Source organism: Hylobates moloch, unplaced genomic scaffold (genome assembly GCF_009828535.3).
Source record: "Hylobates moloch isolate HMO894 unplaced genomic scaffold, HMol_V3 SCAFFOLD_9, whole genome shotgun sequence".
In the NCBI taxonomy this organism is placed as follows: Eukaryota; Metazoa; Chordata; class Mammalia; order Primates; family Hylobatidae; genus Hylobates; species Hylobates moloch.
The window spans coordinates 104881816-104900847 of record NW_026652284.1 but is presented as its reverse complement, the minus strand read 5'-3'; the positions used below and the strand labels follow the sequence as shown (position 1 = coordinate 104900847).

At 46.8% G+C, this 19032-nt stretch overlaps 1 protein-coding gene across 6 annotated transcripts in view; it reads left to right on the top strand.

Annotated features, from left to right (window-relative positions):
* The window catches only part of MTSS1 (MTSS I-BAR domain containing 1), a 180549-nt gene that overhangs the window by 130583 nt on the left and 30934 nt on the right, over positions 1–19032 (top strand). For all 6 annotated transcript variants that reach the window (XM_058443919.1, XM_058443920.1, XM_032760387.1 and 3 more), the window contains exons 4-6: positions 9857–9941; positions 11387–11478; positions 15610–15684. In XM_058443919.1, coding sequence (XP_058299902.1) covers positions 9857–9941; positions 11387–11478; positions 15610–15684 — 252 coding nt within the window. The remainder of the gene's footprint in view (positions 1–9856; positions 9942–11386; positions 11479–15609; positions 15685–19032) is intronic.

The following is a 19032-nucleotide window of genomic DNA, read 5'->3' as shown; positions in this document are numbered from 1 at the left end:
CTTCCTGTTTTGAAGGGGCGGGGGCAGAGGATGGAGGCTCACTGGAGTTGGTTTTCATGAGCCTCCCGGTCCCCCAGCTTTCACTTCCATCAAATAACCATGTTGTGGATGCATAACTATTAATAAGTACAAACAGAACCTTCTGGGCAAGCCCTCTGGACCGCTCCTTCTAGGCCTTTGGTCTTCTGAGATGTTTGGGAAGAAGGAATAATTCTGGCTTTCTTGGAAGCTGCCCTTTGCACTGTTCATTTGCCCTCTAAGTACTGATTTGCCAGCTCCTTAGACAAAGTGGATATTAGATGTGGGAGGAGTGGGGGTCATGATCTGGTGTCCAGTGTGTCCTTATGGACAGATGCCCCAGCCCAGCCAGATTTACTTACTCTGGCCTCTGCCTTCCTGTAGGACTCAGCTTATAGCTACATCACCGCTCTACCTAATTGGAGCACTGATGTAACCAGTGCTCCTTATTTTCCCTATAAAATATTCCAGCCCCTGCCTTCAGGAAGCTCACAGACTCTCTCTAGCATGCACACACACACTTCTCACACCTGAGTTGTAGGCTTCACCAGCATCCGCTGTGTGTGCTTATAAACCTGTATATGCCAGTTGCACACACTGTTGTTAAATAATTTAATTATAAGGTATGTAAATGTTTGCAGTGTGAATGTGAAAACCAAGATTCGTCATTTCTATGAAAGAAGTAGAATGTTTAGAAAGATGTGATATTAATAAAAGTTACTTTTGCAAAAAAAAAAATGCCATCGAATTAAGTATGGATGAGGCAACTGTAAAAGATTTGGGAACAAAATTTGTAAAAATCTAGGATATTCAGATTGCTTCACAAGCAGCCCAACATGGAAATCACAGATGATGTATTTTGGGTGTGATTTATGCAACAAAGATAGCATGAGACACTGGTCAGCATATTTGGGTTTTTTTTTTTTTTGGAGTACAACCATCTACGTTTGAGCCTATGCCAGACAGACCCTTGCAAAGACCACACAGGCAGCAAATGTGGGAGCTGGGCTTTGAAGCCACGTTGGCTAATTTCAGAGCTAAGCCTTTCACCCTGTGGTTCTCTGCTTATCCTCCCGCTCATTTAGACGATAGTAAGGAGACTCTGCTAAGACTCTAGATTAGCCATGGTGAGAGACACTGTTGCTACTGAAACTCTATGGCTTGCAGGCTGTGTGGGGTGTGCCTGCCATCCAAGTGTGTGGGAAAGAGGAGGCAGATGGGAATACAGCTGCCAAGGAGCCCCAGGACCCTTTTGGAGGTCAGTTGGGGGAGGAGGGGGTCACTTACCTCAATAGGTAAGTTTTTGGTGTGCATCTGTTTTAGAAAAAGATTCCTGATACAGTATGTCACAGGCGAGCCTACACTCACATTTGTTATATTTGGTGTACGTGGTAGTTATGTGCCCAGGAACCAAAGATTTCCACTTTACTTAGATCTTTCATTTCTTTTTTCTTTTTCTTTCTCTTTTTTTTTTTGAGACGGAGTCTCACTCTGTCCCCCAAGCTGGAGTGCAATGGCGTGATCTTGGCTCACTGCAACTTCTGCCTCCCGGGTTTAAGCGATTCTCCTGCCTCAGCCTCCCAAGTAGCTGGGATTATAGGCACCCACCACCATGCTGGCTAATTTTTGTATTTTTAGTAGAGACAGAGTTTCACCATGTTGACCAGGCTGGTCTCAAACTCCTGACCTCAGGCAGTCGGCCCGCCTCGGCCTCCCAAAGTGTTGGGATTACAGGTGTGAGCCACCGCTCCAGCTACTTAGATCTTTTAAACTTGAACCGTAGCGGGTACAGTAATCAATTTCACTGTGGGGGGAAGGGATGCTGCTGTTCAAGTGCACAGGATCCCTTCCATCAGCAGGCGGCAAGGGCAATGGGGAGGGAGCAACCACTGGTGTTAGGGTTCCAGCTGCTGTTTTGTAGACATCTTCAGGGACACTTTGAGGCTGGCTGTTTATTGCTGGTCGGTGTCCAGACAGAAGTCACAAGCCATTGAGTGGTTGGAGGTGGCTTATCCACCACCCATTCTTCCTCCACATTCTAGCTGGGTCCCGTGAAGGAACTCTTCCTAATCAGATGGCTGCGGCCTTAGATCCTGCTGATCTAGGCCTCTCGGGCTCCCTCTCCTAGTTATTTGAGTATTTCCAATATTTTGGACTTGTACACAAGCTGCCTCTAGTTGAATTAATGCATCCCTAAGGCCATAGGAGAGGGGGTTAGTGCCTGTTGGCTTTGTGGGGAATGTCAGTTGTGTGTTTTTAAATTAGTGTTTCTTTAATGGCAAGTGGAATATTTTCTTCATTATGAGAACACGCATTGCCTATTACCTCTGTGCTTATGAAGCTGGGGGTAGGCAGCGAACTTAATAGCTTTTCAGAGCTTCTGCAGCGAGGGTTTGCAGGGTGGCCACTGGTGCAGTGAGCATGTCAGGTGGCTTCCCTGGACCAGCACTGGAAACGGTGAGCCCTCCTTACGGAAAAAGGATGCATGTTCCTACGCCAGTGCTTCTCACCAGGGACAAGTTTGCCCCCTGGGGACATTTCTAGTTGTCATGACTTGAGGGGTGTTACTGGCATCTAGTGGGTAGAGGCCAGGGAGGCTGCAAAACATCCTACCATACACAGGACACAAAAGATGATCGTTCCTTTTTTTCTTGCTTTTTTTTTTTTTTTTGAGACAGGGTCTCAGTCACTCAGGCTGGAGTGTGGTAGTGTGATCATAGCTCACTGTAGCCTTCAGCTACTGAGTTCAAGTGATCCTCTCACCTCAGCCTCCTGAGTTGCTGGGACTGCAGGCGTACACTGCCACACCCAGTTATTTATTTATGTATGTATTTATTTATTTATTTATAGAGATGGGGTCTTGCTGTGTTGCTGGCTGGTATCGCTTAAAGCCAACAGTTTAAGACCAAACTTGAGTGATCCTCCTGCCTCGGCCTTCCAGAGTGTTGGGATTATAGGCATGGCCATCATGCCTGGCCAAAAATGGTCATTATTGATAACAAAAAATGATCGGGTTCAAAATGTCAGCAGGGCTGAGGCTGAGTTACCCCACTCTAGGTGAACTCTCCTGCCCTGGACCCCTCTCCTGCAGAGATGCCTGAGTGCATTCTCCTCTCCTCTGGGTCTGTCTGGCTCCTAATGAGCCTTCGAGCAATGTCAGCTCTCAGGAACAGCAGAGATGCACAGTGACTTACTGTGACGGCGGCACACTTTCACCAAAGCAGTTCTTCAATCTGGCTTCCTCCAGCCCTTCCCCTCCACGCTGCAGAAGCTGGGCCTGACAAAACATCTTTTCAGTCCTCGCTTGCCACCTGCCCACACTGTAGCCCCCAAGAATGCCTGCCATTAGTCCCCTGCTATGCAGGGAGATGGCAGCTGCCTGCAAATGAGGCAGCTTGGAGGGATGGGACAATGCCACTCGAAGGACCCACTGTCCTGCCTGTCGCTGCCAGGTCTCTGCAGCAAGGGGCAATCTGACTTCGGACTTTAGGGGGCAAGGAAACTTTGCTTTTCTTATTTCCTCCCTACCCCCCACCCCAATATGCATTAAACAATTTGTATTCTGTTTGTGACTTTAATGTGCCTCTTTGTCCTCAGCTGGGAATGTCTCCAGCTTGTCGTAGTGAGAGAGAGAGCCCTTGGTATCCGTAGAAGCAGGCTTGGATTTTGGCTCCACTGCTGACCGCCTATGTGGCCCTCAGCAAGGTTGTTAACCCTTCTGAGCCTCAGGTGTTTTCATTTGTAACAAGGGGCTGATAATGCCTACCACAGAGGGTTGCTGTCAGGACGGTGTTCCCTGCACCGTTTTATCTGTGTCCCTCCAACCAGTCTTTGTAAGCTGCTCAAGGGCCTGGCACCTGTCTTCACCGTCCTTGAAATCACATTAGTTTTTGCTGCACGGTAGGACACGGGCCATGGTGTACAGTGCACCCCCGGAAAGATAGGTTGATGTCCTAATCCCTGGCGCCCGTGAATGTGACCATTTGGACACAGGGTCTTTGCTGGTGTAATCCAGTTAGGATGAGTTCATTAAGATGGGCCCTAATCCAACAGGACTGGGGTCTGTATAGGAAGAGGGAAATTTGGACACACATGCAGAGGAATGGCTTCACACTCATCTCATGGGAAGATGGACACACACAGGCCATGAGCCTAGCACAACAGAGGCAGAAATTTGAACAATGCAGCTGCAAGCCAAGGAATACTGGAGTCACCAGCAGCACGGAGAAGGCAAGGAAGGACTCTCCCTGTAGGTTTCAGAGGGAGCACGGCCCTGCCGACATCTGGATTTCAGATTTTTAGACTCCAGAACTATGGTTGCTTTAAGCCAGCCAGTTTGGGGTGCTTTGTTACAGCAGCCCCCAAAAGCCAATACAAATATTCAGTGGACGCTTGTGGAGTGTATGTCTTCATATGCAAAATGTATGGTGCTGGGCCTCAGCAGTCATGCTTTGGCAGCCCAGCCCCTGGATGGTTCACTTCTTCCTTTCCACTGATGATTCCTTCACAGATCACCCACAGATCATACTGGCTGATTTTGTGCTGCTTTATTAGAAAAGCATTTGCTCATTATGGGGGAAAGTTTTTACATGTACCACATTGAGCAGGGTTATGTTTCTGCCATAAAGTATTTGTGCATCTCTAAGCAGTGGCATCAAGTGACCAACTTAGATTTCTTTTAGCAACGCGTTGGTTCCTGGTTCTGGGAAGAAGCATGAGAGGCCATTGCTCCTTTCTTTCTTCTCCTTTCAAGAAGCAGAACCAAATCAAAGTGGCTCTAAAAATAAGAAAATGAATATGCTTGCAAAACAGGGATGCCAAGCCCAGAGGAAGAGCAGGATCAGGTTGGTGGCTAAGGGACGTCCCTGGAGACTCAGGCCCTTTCTCTCTTCTGTCCACAGCAGTGTCATCCTGAGGCGGGTGTCCCCATGGCCATAGGATGGCTGATGGCAGCAGCCGCACAGTCTGCTTCCTTGTTTGTGGCCTGTGGAGCCCTTTGGTGTGTTGCTCTTAAGATCCGGAAAACTTTCCCCAGAGGCCTCCCCAGCAGCCTCCTCTCCATGTTTTTGTCCCATCCCCGAACCAGCCACTGCCAAAGGGGATGGAGTTAGCATTATGGGCCTAGACTGATCATGTGAGGGCGAATGGGTGCTGCAGTCAGCCACAGTGCCCTGCCACACTCTCCAGATTCACAACTCTTAACTTTTTTTAATGGCCATGATAAGGATGCCCCAAAGATGTCCACGTTCTAATCCCTAGAACCTGTGAATGTTACTGTATGTGGCCAAAGGGTTCTCTGCTGATGTGTGCTGATGTGGTTAAAGGTTTTGAGGCAGGGAGGTGATCCTGGATGATCCAGGTGGGTCCCACGTAATCACAAGGATTCTCATAAGAAGGAGGCAGGAAAATCGGAGGCGGAGAGAGAAGATATAAGGACAGAAGCAGAGGTCAGAGAAGGGAGTAGATTGCACTGCTGGCTTTGAAGATGGACAAAGGGGCCACAAGCCAAGGAGTGCAGGCAGCCTCTAGAAGTGGGAAAAGGCAAGGAAATAGATTCTCCCCGGCAGCCTTCAGAAGGAATGCCAGCCCTATGGTACCTGACACCCTGATATTAGACCAGTGAAACTGATTTTGGACTTCTGACTTCCAGAACTATAATATAAGATAATAAACTTCTGTTGTTTTAAGCCACTAAGCTTGTGGTCATTTATTACAGCAGCAAAGGGAAATGAATACAGCATTGTATCTCTAGGCTGACCAGGAATCAATATAGAACTTTGCTAAGATTAAGCATCTTGTTTTTATTTTATATCTTTTAAACAAGTATGTGGGGATTAAACAAAATACAAACCCAGTCCCTGGTCCTGCCTCCAGATAGGGCCAGCCTGGTGATTTGCTCTCAAAATGGTAAATGTCGGTTCCTTTATTCAACACCAGTGCTAGGTGCCGAGAACACAGAAGTAGGGCCTTGTCTTCACTCAAGCTGCTGCGTGTGCCTCAGCCAGCCGTTTGTTTCCATAAATATGCCCACTCGCAAATGGGAGCTCTTCCAGATGTCTCCTCTGTCTTTGTAGCTCAAGCCAGTTTCCTCTGAAGCTTATTCAAACCTGCTGATTTTTGTTTAAGTTCTTGCAAGGGTTAGGAAGAGCATAAGACGTTAAGCACTTCCACAGATGGACCTATTTTTAGGGTGCCCCATGTTGCCGAGATCAGCAGTGATTCTAATAGCTCAGTCCTGGGGTCCACAGAGGATGTCATCTGCCTCCTGTCCTCTTGCCAGTTGGACAGAGACACTGCTGTTTGGAAGTTTTCTTTGTGGTTCTTTATTTCCTCTCCTCTCTAGGGCTTCCTGTTCTACAGAGGCACAGTGGTGGAGCCACATACATTATGTGTAGAAATTGTTGTTATTGTACCATAGCTCAGCTCTCCCCTTCCCTTCCCTTCTCTTCCCTTCCCTTCCCTTCCCTTCCCTTCCCTTCCCTCCCTTCCCCTTCACTTCCTTTCCTTTCCTTTCCTTTCATTTCCTATTTCATTTGTTGTTGTTGTTGAGACAGAGTCTCAGTCTGTTGCCCAGGCTGAAGTGCAGTGGCGCGATCTCAGCTCACTGCAACCTCCACCTCCCAGGTTCAAGCGATTCTCAAGCTACTTCTCCCAAGTAGGTGGGATTACAAGCATGTGCCACCACACCTGGCTGATTTTTGTATTTTTAGTAGAGATGAGGCTTCATCATGTTGGCCAGGCTGGTCTTGAACTCCTGACCTCAGGTGATCCGTCCACCTCAGCCTTCCAAAGTGCTGGGGTTACAGGCATGAGCCACTGAGCCCGGCCAGTTCATCTGTTTCTGAGAAGCCTTGGGCTTTCCTGGGGATAATAAGTGACCAGTAGCAATCTATGGGAAATACCTGGGAAGGTGACAGAAGTAGTGAAGCAGAGAAACGGAGTGGGGGCACTGATATTTGAGATGATCTTTTCCAACATCATAATTCTATCTTGAGGAAACTGCGGCATGAATTATCCATGAAGCAGCTCTCCCCATCCCTGAACTCCCTATAGTAGCTTAGCAAGGATGGAGCGCAATCCCTGTGGTACCAATTAGACAGGGCCAGGCTCTAGAAGCAAAATGTGAGAGCTGGCTGTAAAGCACTAACACCCGTAATAGCGTGTAGACCAATAGGTTTGGTGTACATTGTTCTAGGCTCTCGTCTCTGCTCTGTCCCATCTCCCTTTGTCCATAACAAGTGCCGTATACCCGAGGGGATAAATGCATAGACGCTGGAGCTTCAGCCTAGGTTTGAGTTCCACTTACTAGCGACGTAACCTGGGACAAATCACTTGGGCATTTTTCCTTTCTACAACATGGGATGGTCACAGTACCGACGCGGCTAGAGGTGCTGCGAGGATTAAATGAGTTGAAGTGTGCAGAGTACTCATAGCAGTGCCTGGCGCATCCTAAGCGCTGTACGTCTTCCTGCAACGTTAAACGTTGTTCTCCAGTGTTTTAAATGACCACGTGCAATTCCATCGCATGGTGGTGCTCTATGGTTGATTTAACCAGATCCCTGTAATGGGATTTTGTTTCTAGTCTTTTGACGCTGTGAACAACATTTCGAATGACTACCCTTGTAGGTAGGGGACTTTCTTTCACTCTTAAACATTTCCACAGGTTAAATTTCTAGAATGAGAATTGCTGGGTCAAAGAAAAATCTTTCAAGGCTTTTCTTGATAGACGCTACCACATTTTGCTCCAGGAAAGTAGTAGTTTACACTCCTACCATCAATGAGTGAGTGTGCCAGTTTCCTTGTGTGGCCGGGTTATTAACTTTTAATCAAACGAAGGCCCAGAAAGAAATAGGAAATATTTCCTGGGGGATAAAATGTTCCTCGTCTTTGCTTATATGCGGTAAAAAGCTCAGAACTTGGAGAGCGCAGAAGGCAGGGCAGAGTGTGTGAAAACGGCGCCCTCTGCTGGCTCTCCCTGGTGTGAACAGTGGTAGCTGAGATGGCCATGGCATCCCCTGCTCTTTGGAGGCAGGTACATTTTTAAGAGACTCTGGTCATAAAAGTCAGATTCGGGCAACACTTGGCCCTCGCTTGGGTTCTTTTACAGCAGTGGTTTCAATAGCATGATTTGTTGCCCAACACTTGGTACTCTCTGGAGGCATTTTGGAGGATCACAAGTCTGGGGGTGGGGTTAAAGGAAGTCTGCTATTGACTTCTGGTGGGTAGAGGCCAAGGATACTGCTAAACATCTCACACTGCACAGCCCAGTCCAGCCCAGCAACAAAGCAGCGTTCAGCCCAGGAGGTCAATATTGTCCAGGTTGAGAAAACCCTGTTTTTAGAGGAATAGAGGCATTGCCCTAAGACAGTTTCTCTCTTCAGACTGAAATAAAATATAGAAATATTAGTATATGGTATATATGTCACAGTTACTACTATTTAGTTGTAGAAACCTGATGGTTTTGCAAAATATAATGGAAAACAGGTGGAGCTGAAATAGGAAATGGGGATTTCTAGAAGAGAGGGCACAGGAAAATCCAACCCATAGTAATGTCACGAGTACTAATAAGAGAGGGAATGTTCTTCTACCAATTCAACGTGGTTAAACCTGCCACAAATCCCCGTGGCTTTCCCCTGAAGGTCTTGTCTGTTAAAAGTAGTGCTTTATTTGACACTTTTCCCCAAATTCACAAGCACCAGTGTTTTCATAATGTTCGTAATTGTGCCCTCCGGTGTTCAGTGCAGAATTACCATGTGTGGTTATAATTTGCTCTCCCACGCCCCAGTAAATGCTGATTCAAGCATTGTTTTTAAGAGGGAGAAGGAAGAGAAGAACTTTAAAAATAATCTTAGAGAAAGCGTGCCTGAAGGGGAAAAGTATGAGGAGAATTTCGGGAAAATCAAACTGGGCTGCAACTTCCTTCAGTATTTGCTGAGCTTGAAGACCTCTGTTCCCTGGTGTTGCCCAAGCCCATTTAAAAAATGTCCTATTACTGGCTGGGCATGGTGGCTCATGCCTGTGATCCTAGCATTTTGGGAGGCTGAGGCAGGTGGATCACCTGAGGTCAGGAGTTCAAGACCAGCCTGGCCAACATGGTGAAACTCTGTCTCTACTAAAAAAAAAAAATGAAAAAATCAGCTGGGTGTGGTAATCCCAGCTACTTAGGAGGCTGAGGCAGGAGAATTGTTTGAACCCGGGAGGTGGAGGTTGCAGTGAGCTGTGATTGCACCACTGCACTCCAGCCTGGGCAACACAGCAAGACTCCATCTCAAAAAAAAAAAAAAAAAAAGTCCTATTACCTCATTTTGCTTTAGCCTTGCTATTCTCTGAATTACTTGTATTCTAGAACATTGTCGTGAAATAATTAGCTAGCATGGCTGCCTTGGCTGCTCTAAATAATGTTAAGAGGATTATTTTGTCAGAATTGTTGAGAAAAACTACAGCTCTTCCCTAAACAGCAGATACTATCTTGATTATCTTTCATGAGAAGTATTTTTCAAACTATAGGTCATGGTCGATTTATAGGTTGTAAAGTCAATTTTTAGATTACAATCAGCATTACAAAAAAATCAGATGGAATAAAAACTATCAGAGTGTGGTATATAGTAGGAGCAGCCTTTGATGATAGTTTTGGTGATGCAGAAATCTGTCACCATACGTACATACATGTTTACGTGTGCCTGTGTGTATGCACACATGGGCATGGTGAGAAGCTTCTAAAGATGGTGGCTTAGATTTTACAATGTGGTGAAATCTGACTGTTTGTAAAGTTCTCTAAAGACCTCCATGATCCCTGCTAGTCTTCTATCCCTCACCTTTGCCTCTGTTGCTTTTTCAGGTGGGACCAGGGAGATTGGATCTGCTCTCACCAGGATGTGCATGAGGCACAGAAGCATTGAAGCCAAGCTGAGGCAGTTTTCGAGGTGAGGAGCATGTTTCGGCCCCGATCGCCAACACCCTTGCAGATTTCAGGTTAAGGAAGCAGTCATGCGTGGCACACAGCATTTAAATCCCCACAACCTGTCTGACTTGGCTCATTCATTGCCTGAGTATTTGTTAGGCATCTGCTGCATGCCAGGCACTGGTCGAGGCCCTGGGGATGCAGCAGACCACCAGCCAGCCAGGCCCCTGCCTTCACAGAGCCTGTGCTCCTGCATGGGTCTCTCCTTACCCTTTATCTGTGTGAGGAGCCGGTGCAGCCTGCTGAGGCCTTTTGGGCCTCCACTGCCCTGCGGGAGCCTCATACGAAGAGGGGCCGCAAAATTGGAGAGTGAGATGTGCCTTGGTATCCTGTGTGCATCCCCCAGACTCAGTGAGGGATATGGCAGCTCACAGAACACTCCACACCGCCAGCTTCCCGTCTAGCTTCCAGGCATCCAGAATAGGGAAGAAATGGTAGTAGCTGGCACCAGAATTGGGTTACAAATGTTCAAGTGAAAATGGACATTGCCTTCCAAGCAGATCAGCATCATCCAGCAGTTTTACATGATTCTGTTTGGGATACTGCACAAAATGAAGGGGCGCACCTGCAGAGACCTTCACCCCTCAGTAACCCCGAGGCTGGCAGTGCAGCTCGAGAATTTTCTGGGTCTCTTCACTCTTCTCTTTCTCCAGGCTGTGCACACTTAGTGTGTATTTATGACCTGTCATGCCGCATGCACAGCAGAATCTTGTGGGTCTTTTTTAAAAATAGTGACGCTGGGCCCCACCCTCAAAGTCTCCACTGGGGTTGAGATAAGGCCCAGGTGTCTTTGCATTTTGAGGGTCCGTGTTGTGCAGCTCTCAGAGGGGTGACCCCTGTGGTTCTGCAACTTGGCTTGTTAGTACAAACACTGGAATATCACAGGGAAAATGGGAAGAAGGGTCACTCCCACCAGTCACATTGACAGCTTCTTAATAGTCATTGAAAAACGTTCTTGGGGCTGGGCACAGTGGCTCACGCCTGTAATCCCAGCACTTTGGGAGGCCAAGGCGGGCTGATCATGAGGTCAGGAGATCAAGACCATCCTGGCCAACATGGTGAAACCCCGTCTCTACTAAAATACAAAAAATTAGTCGGGCATGGTGGTGTGCTTCTGTAGTCCCAGCTACCTGGGAGGCTGAGGCAGAGGAATCGCTTGAACCTGGGAGGTGGAGGTTGCAGTGAGCTGAGATCGCGCCACTGCATTCCAGCCTGGTGACAGAGTGAGACTCTGTCTTAAAAGAAAAGCATTCTTGGAACATGGCTGTTCTGGAGCCCAGGGGTTTAGATGAGAATGTCAGTTTCAGGTAATTGTGATTTAGGTATGTTTTGACAACCACATTTAAATCCTGACAACAGAATGTATCTATTTAATTTCTCCTTTTTTCCCCCCTGCTTGTGTAAAAGCGCTTTAATTGATTGTCTGATAAACCCACTTCAAGAACAGATGGAAGAATGGAAGAAAGTGGCCAACCAGCTGGATAAAGACCATGCAAAAGGTACAGAGGCGAGACGTCTAGCGCATCAACGCACGCTGAGGGCTGCTGGGGGAAGTTGCCAGCTGCTGCCTGGCCCCTCTGCTAGGTTTATTGGTGTCACCAAAACAGCTAAGGACCCACTCTGTCCCTGCTCTCCTGCAGGCACGTCCGTGTCAGGGGATGAGGAGAGCAAAGTGATCCCGTTGCAAGGCTGAGTGCTGTTTCTTTGGTGTGAACCAACATTCAGCAGCTGATAGTCTGATCCCTCAGTGGCATGAATTGTATTCAGCTGAATTAAGAATAAATCACATGGTGGGCCTGGTGGCTCAGACCTGTAATCCCAGCACTTTGGGAGGTGGGCGGATCACTTGAGGTCAGGAGTTTGAGAGCAGCCTGGCCAACATGTTGAAACCCCATCTCTACTAAAAATACAAAAATTAGCCAGGTGTGGTGGTGCATGCCTGTAATCCCAACTACTTGGGAGGCTGAGACATGAGAATTGCTCCACCTCCTGAACCCAGGAGGCGGAGATTGCAGTGAGCAGAGATTGCACCACTGCACTCCAGCCTGGGTGACAGAGCAAGACACTGCCTCCCCCTAACCCTCCAAAGAAGTGTAAATCATAATGGCAGGTTTAAATGCCGAACATTCATACTTAAGGCATTTCAGCACATTGTGAAAGCCAGACTTTTAATGATATAAGCTTATCCTAGGTCTCCTGCCCATTCTCTTTGTACGTTGTCCCAGGTAGGTGGGACAAGTCTTTGTGAACTGGTTGAGTTAGTTGTCAGGGACCTTGATGGTATGAGAGGAACTAAGTGTAATCTGCAGAATGAATAGCACTGATGCTTTCGAGTGAGGGTGTTTGTGTTCCTTTCACACAGGCCAACCAGACTGTTTCGTAAGAGCTTCTCATCCCCTGTTCAGGTCATTCTGATGCTTTTTACATGCTAGGGGCTGTGGGGGCTACAGAAGGATGAGTGTGGTATCTACTGAAACAGAAATAAATTAACCCTGTTACAAAGCAAAGTAAAAGACTGCAATGAAGACCCAACCGGGTGCTCTGGGAGTGTGAATGGTGGCTCCTAAAACAGGCCTCTTTGACTATGGGGATGGTTTATTCTGCCTGCTTCAAGTTATGTAATGAAAATCATTCTATGTCCCCAGCAACTATCAGTAGCCACCAGAAAGTTGTACGTTCATTCAAATTATTCATCCCTCCCCTCATCATACACCTATGCTACTGAGTACTTAACCGTATTCCATGCCTGCGCACACTCTGGAGCCACAGAAATAAATAAGTTGGTCTTGGTTTTTCGTACACGTCCTTTAACTTTGTCTATCACAGACAATAGACTCCTGAAGTCGTGTCTTCATTGTTATTGGAAATCAGTCTTATGTAGAACTTCAACAAACCATTTTGATAAAAGAACCAGGGAGGATGATGGCTTATTTGTGTTGAGATTCAGAAGTATGGGTACAATAGCCAAATACTTAGCAGTTATATTTAAAGTTAATATAGGCCAGGCATGGTGGCTCATGCCTGTAATGCCAGCACTTTGGGAGGCCGAGGCGGGTTGATCACTTGAGGTCAGGAGTTCAAGACCAGCCTGGCCAACATGGCAGAACCCTGTCTCCACTAAAAATACAAAAAATCAATCAGCTGGGCATGGTGTTGCGTGCCTGTAATCCCAGCTACTCGGGAGGCTGAGACACAAGAATCACTTGAACTCAGGAGGCGGAGGCTGCAGTGAGCTGAGATCGATCGCACTGTTGCTCTCCAGCCTGGACAACACAGCAAGACTGCATCTCAAGAAAAAAAAAGTTAATATATAATCTTTTGTCCCCCCTACCCTAACTTGAAGTTAGGGAGAGAGGCAAATTCAGAGGATGTTAACTGGATCCCATTGTGTGTTAATCACATCATGAATTCTCTTAGGCTCACGGGATTTATCCATCTGTACTTTTCATTGGGTAAAAGAAAATAGAACCATTTGAAATTTTTTTTCAGATGGGGAAAGAGTTGATAGTTTATGTTTGGCCCAATTCGCTTTGTGTTGGCTGACTTGGCTTATTCATTGGCTGAGTATTTGTCAGGCATCTGCTGCATGCCAGGGACTGGTTGAGGCCCTGGGGATGCAGTAGACAACCAGCCAGCTAGGCCCCTGCCCTCAGGGAGCCTGCTCTCTTGCATGGGTCTCTCCTCACCCTCTGTCTATGTGAGGAGCTGGTGCAGCCTTCTGAGGCCTTTTGGGCCCCCACCACCCTGCAGGAGCCTCCTTCTTCTCTATTAAATGTTCTCCTTTGCTGGTACAGCAAAGCTGAGACTTCAAATTGGATGTGTAAGGCCTTTTATAAGAGTGGTTGTGCTCAGCCCATTGGGAGAAGGCAGCTGGTCTTGCAGAGAGCTCTGCTCATCCAATGAAACACAGGTCCCTTGATTTTCATGGAATATTTCCCCCTTCTTCCCATTCCCACTGCATACAGAGAAGCACGTCTCAATTTTCTTCTTTGGGGTCACATACAGAGATGAAGAACCTAGGCCTGAATGTGAATTGAAACCCATTGTCCGGCCCTGCATACCTGCTAAGTGGCCGCTCTGCACAGGGGCCAAGAGGTTGTGGGGTACAAAGCCCCTGACCCCCAGCCTCGGTGACACAGCACTTCCTTCATCTTTTCGATTCAGCCTTTAACTCAGGGAGCGCGACCCAAGTAGCAGCCACACGCAACCCACTCTGCTAGCCTGGGATGCTCAGACGTGACCCAGACACTGCTCCTTCCCTTGGGGAGCTTGTAGTGGGAGGAGAGACTGTAGGGCAGAGCACAGGATGTCGGGGGAGAGAGATACAGGGAGTCCCAGAGGTTGGAGAGGTTTGGTTGAGGAGTTAGAAAACGAGGCACCATTTGGAGGGATCCCAGTGAATGGACATGGTTTCATCACACTGATGTTAGAGCGGTGAAGGTGCCCTAGCCAGAGAGAAAACTATGCAGATAGGCAGGGAAGATGGGGGAGTGGCCAGAAAAGAGTGGAGAGCCGCCACGCTGCACAGTGATTCCAGGCGTGTATGAATAGGCTTAGGGCCAGTAGAAGGGAAACCTCAGGGCTGGCTGCAAGGGAGCTGGCCAAGGTGAAATGTACGGCAATTGGCAATTAATTGACTGTGAGGGCAGCAAAGGGGAAAAGTGTCACGGGTGACCATCATCCCAGGTGTCTATGTCTGGATGATGAGGATGCCTGCAACAGAAATGGGGCAGTCTGCGAATGGGCCAGTGGTGGAGGAGAAAGCGGTTGGCGGGGGATGTGGTGCACATGGACTGCCCCGCCGAGATGTTTGGGGTATCCAGCCACAGGATCCATGCTGAAAGTAAGGCAGCTGGTTCTTCTTGCCCAGTCTCCCCACTGTGTGATCTATCTTCTCCTGCTGTATGAGACACTTCTTCTGGATTTTAACATCTGGCCAGCATCTTTTCCACATAGGGGTTTTTTGTTTTTTGTTTGTTTTTGCAAAACACTGTGGATTTGGGTCTTGGGAAAGTAGATAATATTGAAAAATCTTTCCAGATACTTGAGCTGAAAAGTTGTGAATTTTTTTCATTTTTATGAAGTATTCCCGACCGGGTGTGGTGGCTCACGCCTATAATCCCAGCACTTTGGGAAGCCGAGGATCACTTGAGGTCAGGAGTTCAAGACCAGCCTGGCCAACATGGTGAAACCCCATCTCTACTAAAAATACAAAAATTAGCTGGGTGTGGTGGTGGGCCCCTGTAATCCCAGCTACTCAGGAGGGTGAGGCAGGAGAATCGCTTGAACTTGGGAGGTGGAGGTGGCAGTGAGCCGAGATCACGCCACTGTACTCCAGCCTGGACCACAGAACAAGACTCCGTCTTAAAAAAAAAAAAAGTATTCCCAAATGGAGCCTCCCCTCAAAGCTGGTATGAGTGAATATGACAGGGCAAGACCACTGTGCATTTGTTTTTGTGTCACTAGCCCCTTGGTTGTAAATGTCATCATGGATTATTATATTGTATTCTGATAAAGCCATTGATGGCATGTCACAGTTTATGCTTTCTGTTACAAACGTAATGGCTGGTCCTAACATATTTTCTGTTAAGCAAAGTGGTAAAATTATTGCATATTCTGCTTTCTCTTAGAATATAAGAAAGCCCGCCAAGAGATAAAAAAGAAGTCCTCGGATACGCTGAAACTGCAGAAGAAAGCAAAAAAAGGTAACTCCTACTATTCTGCTACTGATGTTACTTCCTGATGGAGTGCTTGATTTGTTTTTGAAGTGAAAGGTGTTCACTTCAGAGACTTCCTTAAGTATGACGGCCCTGAAAACAGATGAGAGCAAATAGGACCTATCTGAGTTCACATTCTCAAAGTGCAGAATAGGTATTAATTTGAGGCCCTTGTCAAGTGGTACTTGACGTGTTCCTTCCCCAACCTTTGTCTTCCAAGTTTGACAGTTTCTATGCCTATTGTGCTTCGTAATGATACCTATAAATTTCTTAGAAGCCTTGGGATAATGCAGAAAGGCCTTTATGCAAATGTTCTCTAGTGATTATTACAGAAATTATGTCATTTTCTCCTGCAGCTTTCACAGCCTATAATCTTCAAAACCCTTTATTAAGTCTTGTGAGAATGCTAGGAATGGGTGCAGGGGAAGCTGGTAGTCATGGCCATACAGGGGATTTTCCATGGTGTTCATGAGGGAGGAGCTTGATAATCTATCACTGAGCAAAACCAGGCAAGATGCCTTTCCCCATGTCCTTGTTTATCCTCCTTCGCAAACCAATGAATCGTCAGATCTTTGACCCATCTTTGTTCCTCCAGAATGGACTGGGAGTTCGAAGAGAAAAATCTAGCAGCATCCACTTTGCAAGCACTTGTGACATTTTACTACCACCTAAAAATGTAGGGACTTTATCCTGAGCTAGAGAAGGCGACATTCCTTCCAGTCTATTCTTCTTTGACACCAAGTTTCTGAATCTGCTGCTTCACAGCTGATAAGATGGGGTTCTTCCGTCAGGCTGCTCTGTGGGTGGTGTTTACCATTAATTTGAGACAACCTTTTCGAGATGGGATCCCCCAGCCTGAATTTTCTTTCCCCTAAACCAGCAGTTCTCTGCTGGAAATAGAAGAAGATACTTTTGGAGAGATGGGATTGTGGAGGGTGGTGTGTAGTGGGGTGATGATAGGACACAGTTTTTAACCTTGAACATTTCTATAAAATGAGCCCCCCACCCTGAATTTTCACAACCATAAACCCATTTCGAGATAAAGGCAGCAGAATTTTCACCCACAATCAGATTTTCCATCAGCATTGGCCCCAGCAGTTTCTTTCGTATGTTTTATTTTAGTCTGGAGCTTCTCAGATTTGTATCCTATCTGACCAGGGCACTTGGGAGCTAGTGTTTGACAATAGTAGGGTTTGTGACATGGTAACATTTTAGTGACTGTAGAGGTAAACATTTATAAGTAAAATTACTACTATATTCCATGAAGTCCGAGGCCTGGAGGAGAGCAGGCTGGTCACAGTTTGGGGCTGAACTCCACGTAACTGACAGGTTGGCAGCTTTGAGAGAGGAAGGATTCCTGGGCTGGGAGAGATGGCCCAGGTAAGATGCTTAGGCTTAGAAAAGGTTTGGGAGTTTGGTGAAAAGGATGAAGGAAGAAAAAGTAGCTATTTTCCCTCAGCTTTTCCACCACTCACTTTTCAGAGGCCCTAAGTTCTTGGCTGCAGTGATAATCCTTTTATCTAAATTCTGCATGGAGGCTGAATTGGTCCTCCTCTGTCACTCAAAGTCACTGGCATTGCCCAATTAGCAGAATTTATACCTCTGGGTGAAGCCTGATAGGGTGATTGCAGTGCAACATCAAAAGAAGTTTCTGGCAATTAGACCTTCCTAGCACTGGCTCAGGCTGCCTGCAGGATAATGAGCTCCCTATCAAGGCTGGATAGGAAGATTTGGGACCCACAGGATGCTGGACTGTGCATAACATGAAGAGAGGCATCTGGCCCTGGGACTTGGGAGTGATTGGCATTTAGTTGTGTGGTTTCTTAGGGCACATTGGCCTGACGGATGAGAGAATGGAGGCTGGGATCAGGGGTTTCTGAAGCATCTGTCTTCTCAGCCATGGCCTCACACCGGCAGTCTCTGGCACCATGTCTTTTCCACATGGTGGACTTAGGTCCACGAGATCGGTCAGATCCATAGCTTGGAATGTTCTAGAGAATTTCTAGTTACTTCAAGATACAACCAGAAAATAATTTTTATTTCTATCCTTTATAAAGCTTTTTTTCTAAAATCTGTGAACTGCAGTTTTGGACCAGGTGTTTCTATTTGTATATTTCTGGGATGAAAGCAGCCTTCTGAAAGGTACTAGAGTCACATTCGGACTGGACTCTCTTATGGAGAGCTCTCCTAGGAGGCATATGTATGGCTGAGAATGGACTGAAGAAAACACAACTCACTTAAGGGCTGGAAGGAATCTGGTTATTTGAGGCTTTCAGTTGTTTAGGGGTCTGGTTAGCTGACATTTCCCTTTCTACTAAAAAACCTCAAGGAATCTGTTTAATCTCCTTCAAGTGGCAGATTCCCGGACCCTTGGTTTGTAAAAGCATTAGCAGTTCCTTTTGACGCACCATGCATTGGGATGGACGAAGGTTTTGGATACATTTTTTTGTCCTGATAGAGGGAATCTGATGTATGCAGCCAGATAATCACTTCCTTTTTAATACATTTCCAGGAGATTCTCAAGCAGCTTCCTGCCACGCCTTTTTCAAAAACTCTGATCTTTGATCTAAAAATTCTTCGGACTCTCCTTTTAGCATTTCAAGTGCCTTTGTGCGTGTGAGCATGGTTTTACCACCATCCTTGATGTGGGCAGACACACACGGATGTGATTTTTGTGAGTGGCTCACTTTCCTTCTTACTCTGCAGATACCACCTTTTATCACATTCTTTGACTCTTTCCTACTATAGAGAGAGGTAGTTTGTAATCTAAAGTTGTTTAAATATTTCCATCCAGAAACTTTCAATGGTTTGCCTTTGGTAGGTTTTATCTCAAAATCATTTTTTAGCAACTTGGAATATGCTATGGCTGTGGATGAGTGTGCCTGTTTTTCTTGAAGGCAAGCTTGTCGGATGCCTACTAGAAGTAAACATGAGGCAAGGAGTTAGCCAGTCCTCACCCTCAGAGGAATTCTGGGCTCGTGCACAGGGTCAAGAGCACAGGGCAGAGCCAGCATTGCCGACAGGTGGAGGGACAGAGGCAGCAGGATGCTGGGGAGATGGTGTGGAGCAGACCCAGCAACCCTAGGCTCTGAACAGTGTCTCTTGAGCCCTCTTCCTGCTTCATGATAATCAGCTCATTGCCTTGGATGTCTTGGAGTTGACCATGACCCAATGGGGAAAAGTAAGAGAGAGCATCGGAAATGAGAGGTGTTTTACATTGTATTTACTACCTACGTGTGCCACCCGATCGTACAAACTCAGCAGCCTTATTCTCATTTAACTCCCATGTTACTATCAATGTAAATTAAAAATTAATTCTGGGCTGTACGTGGTGGC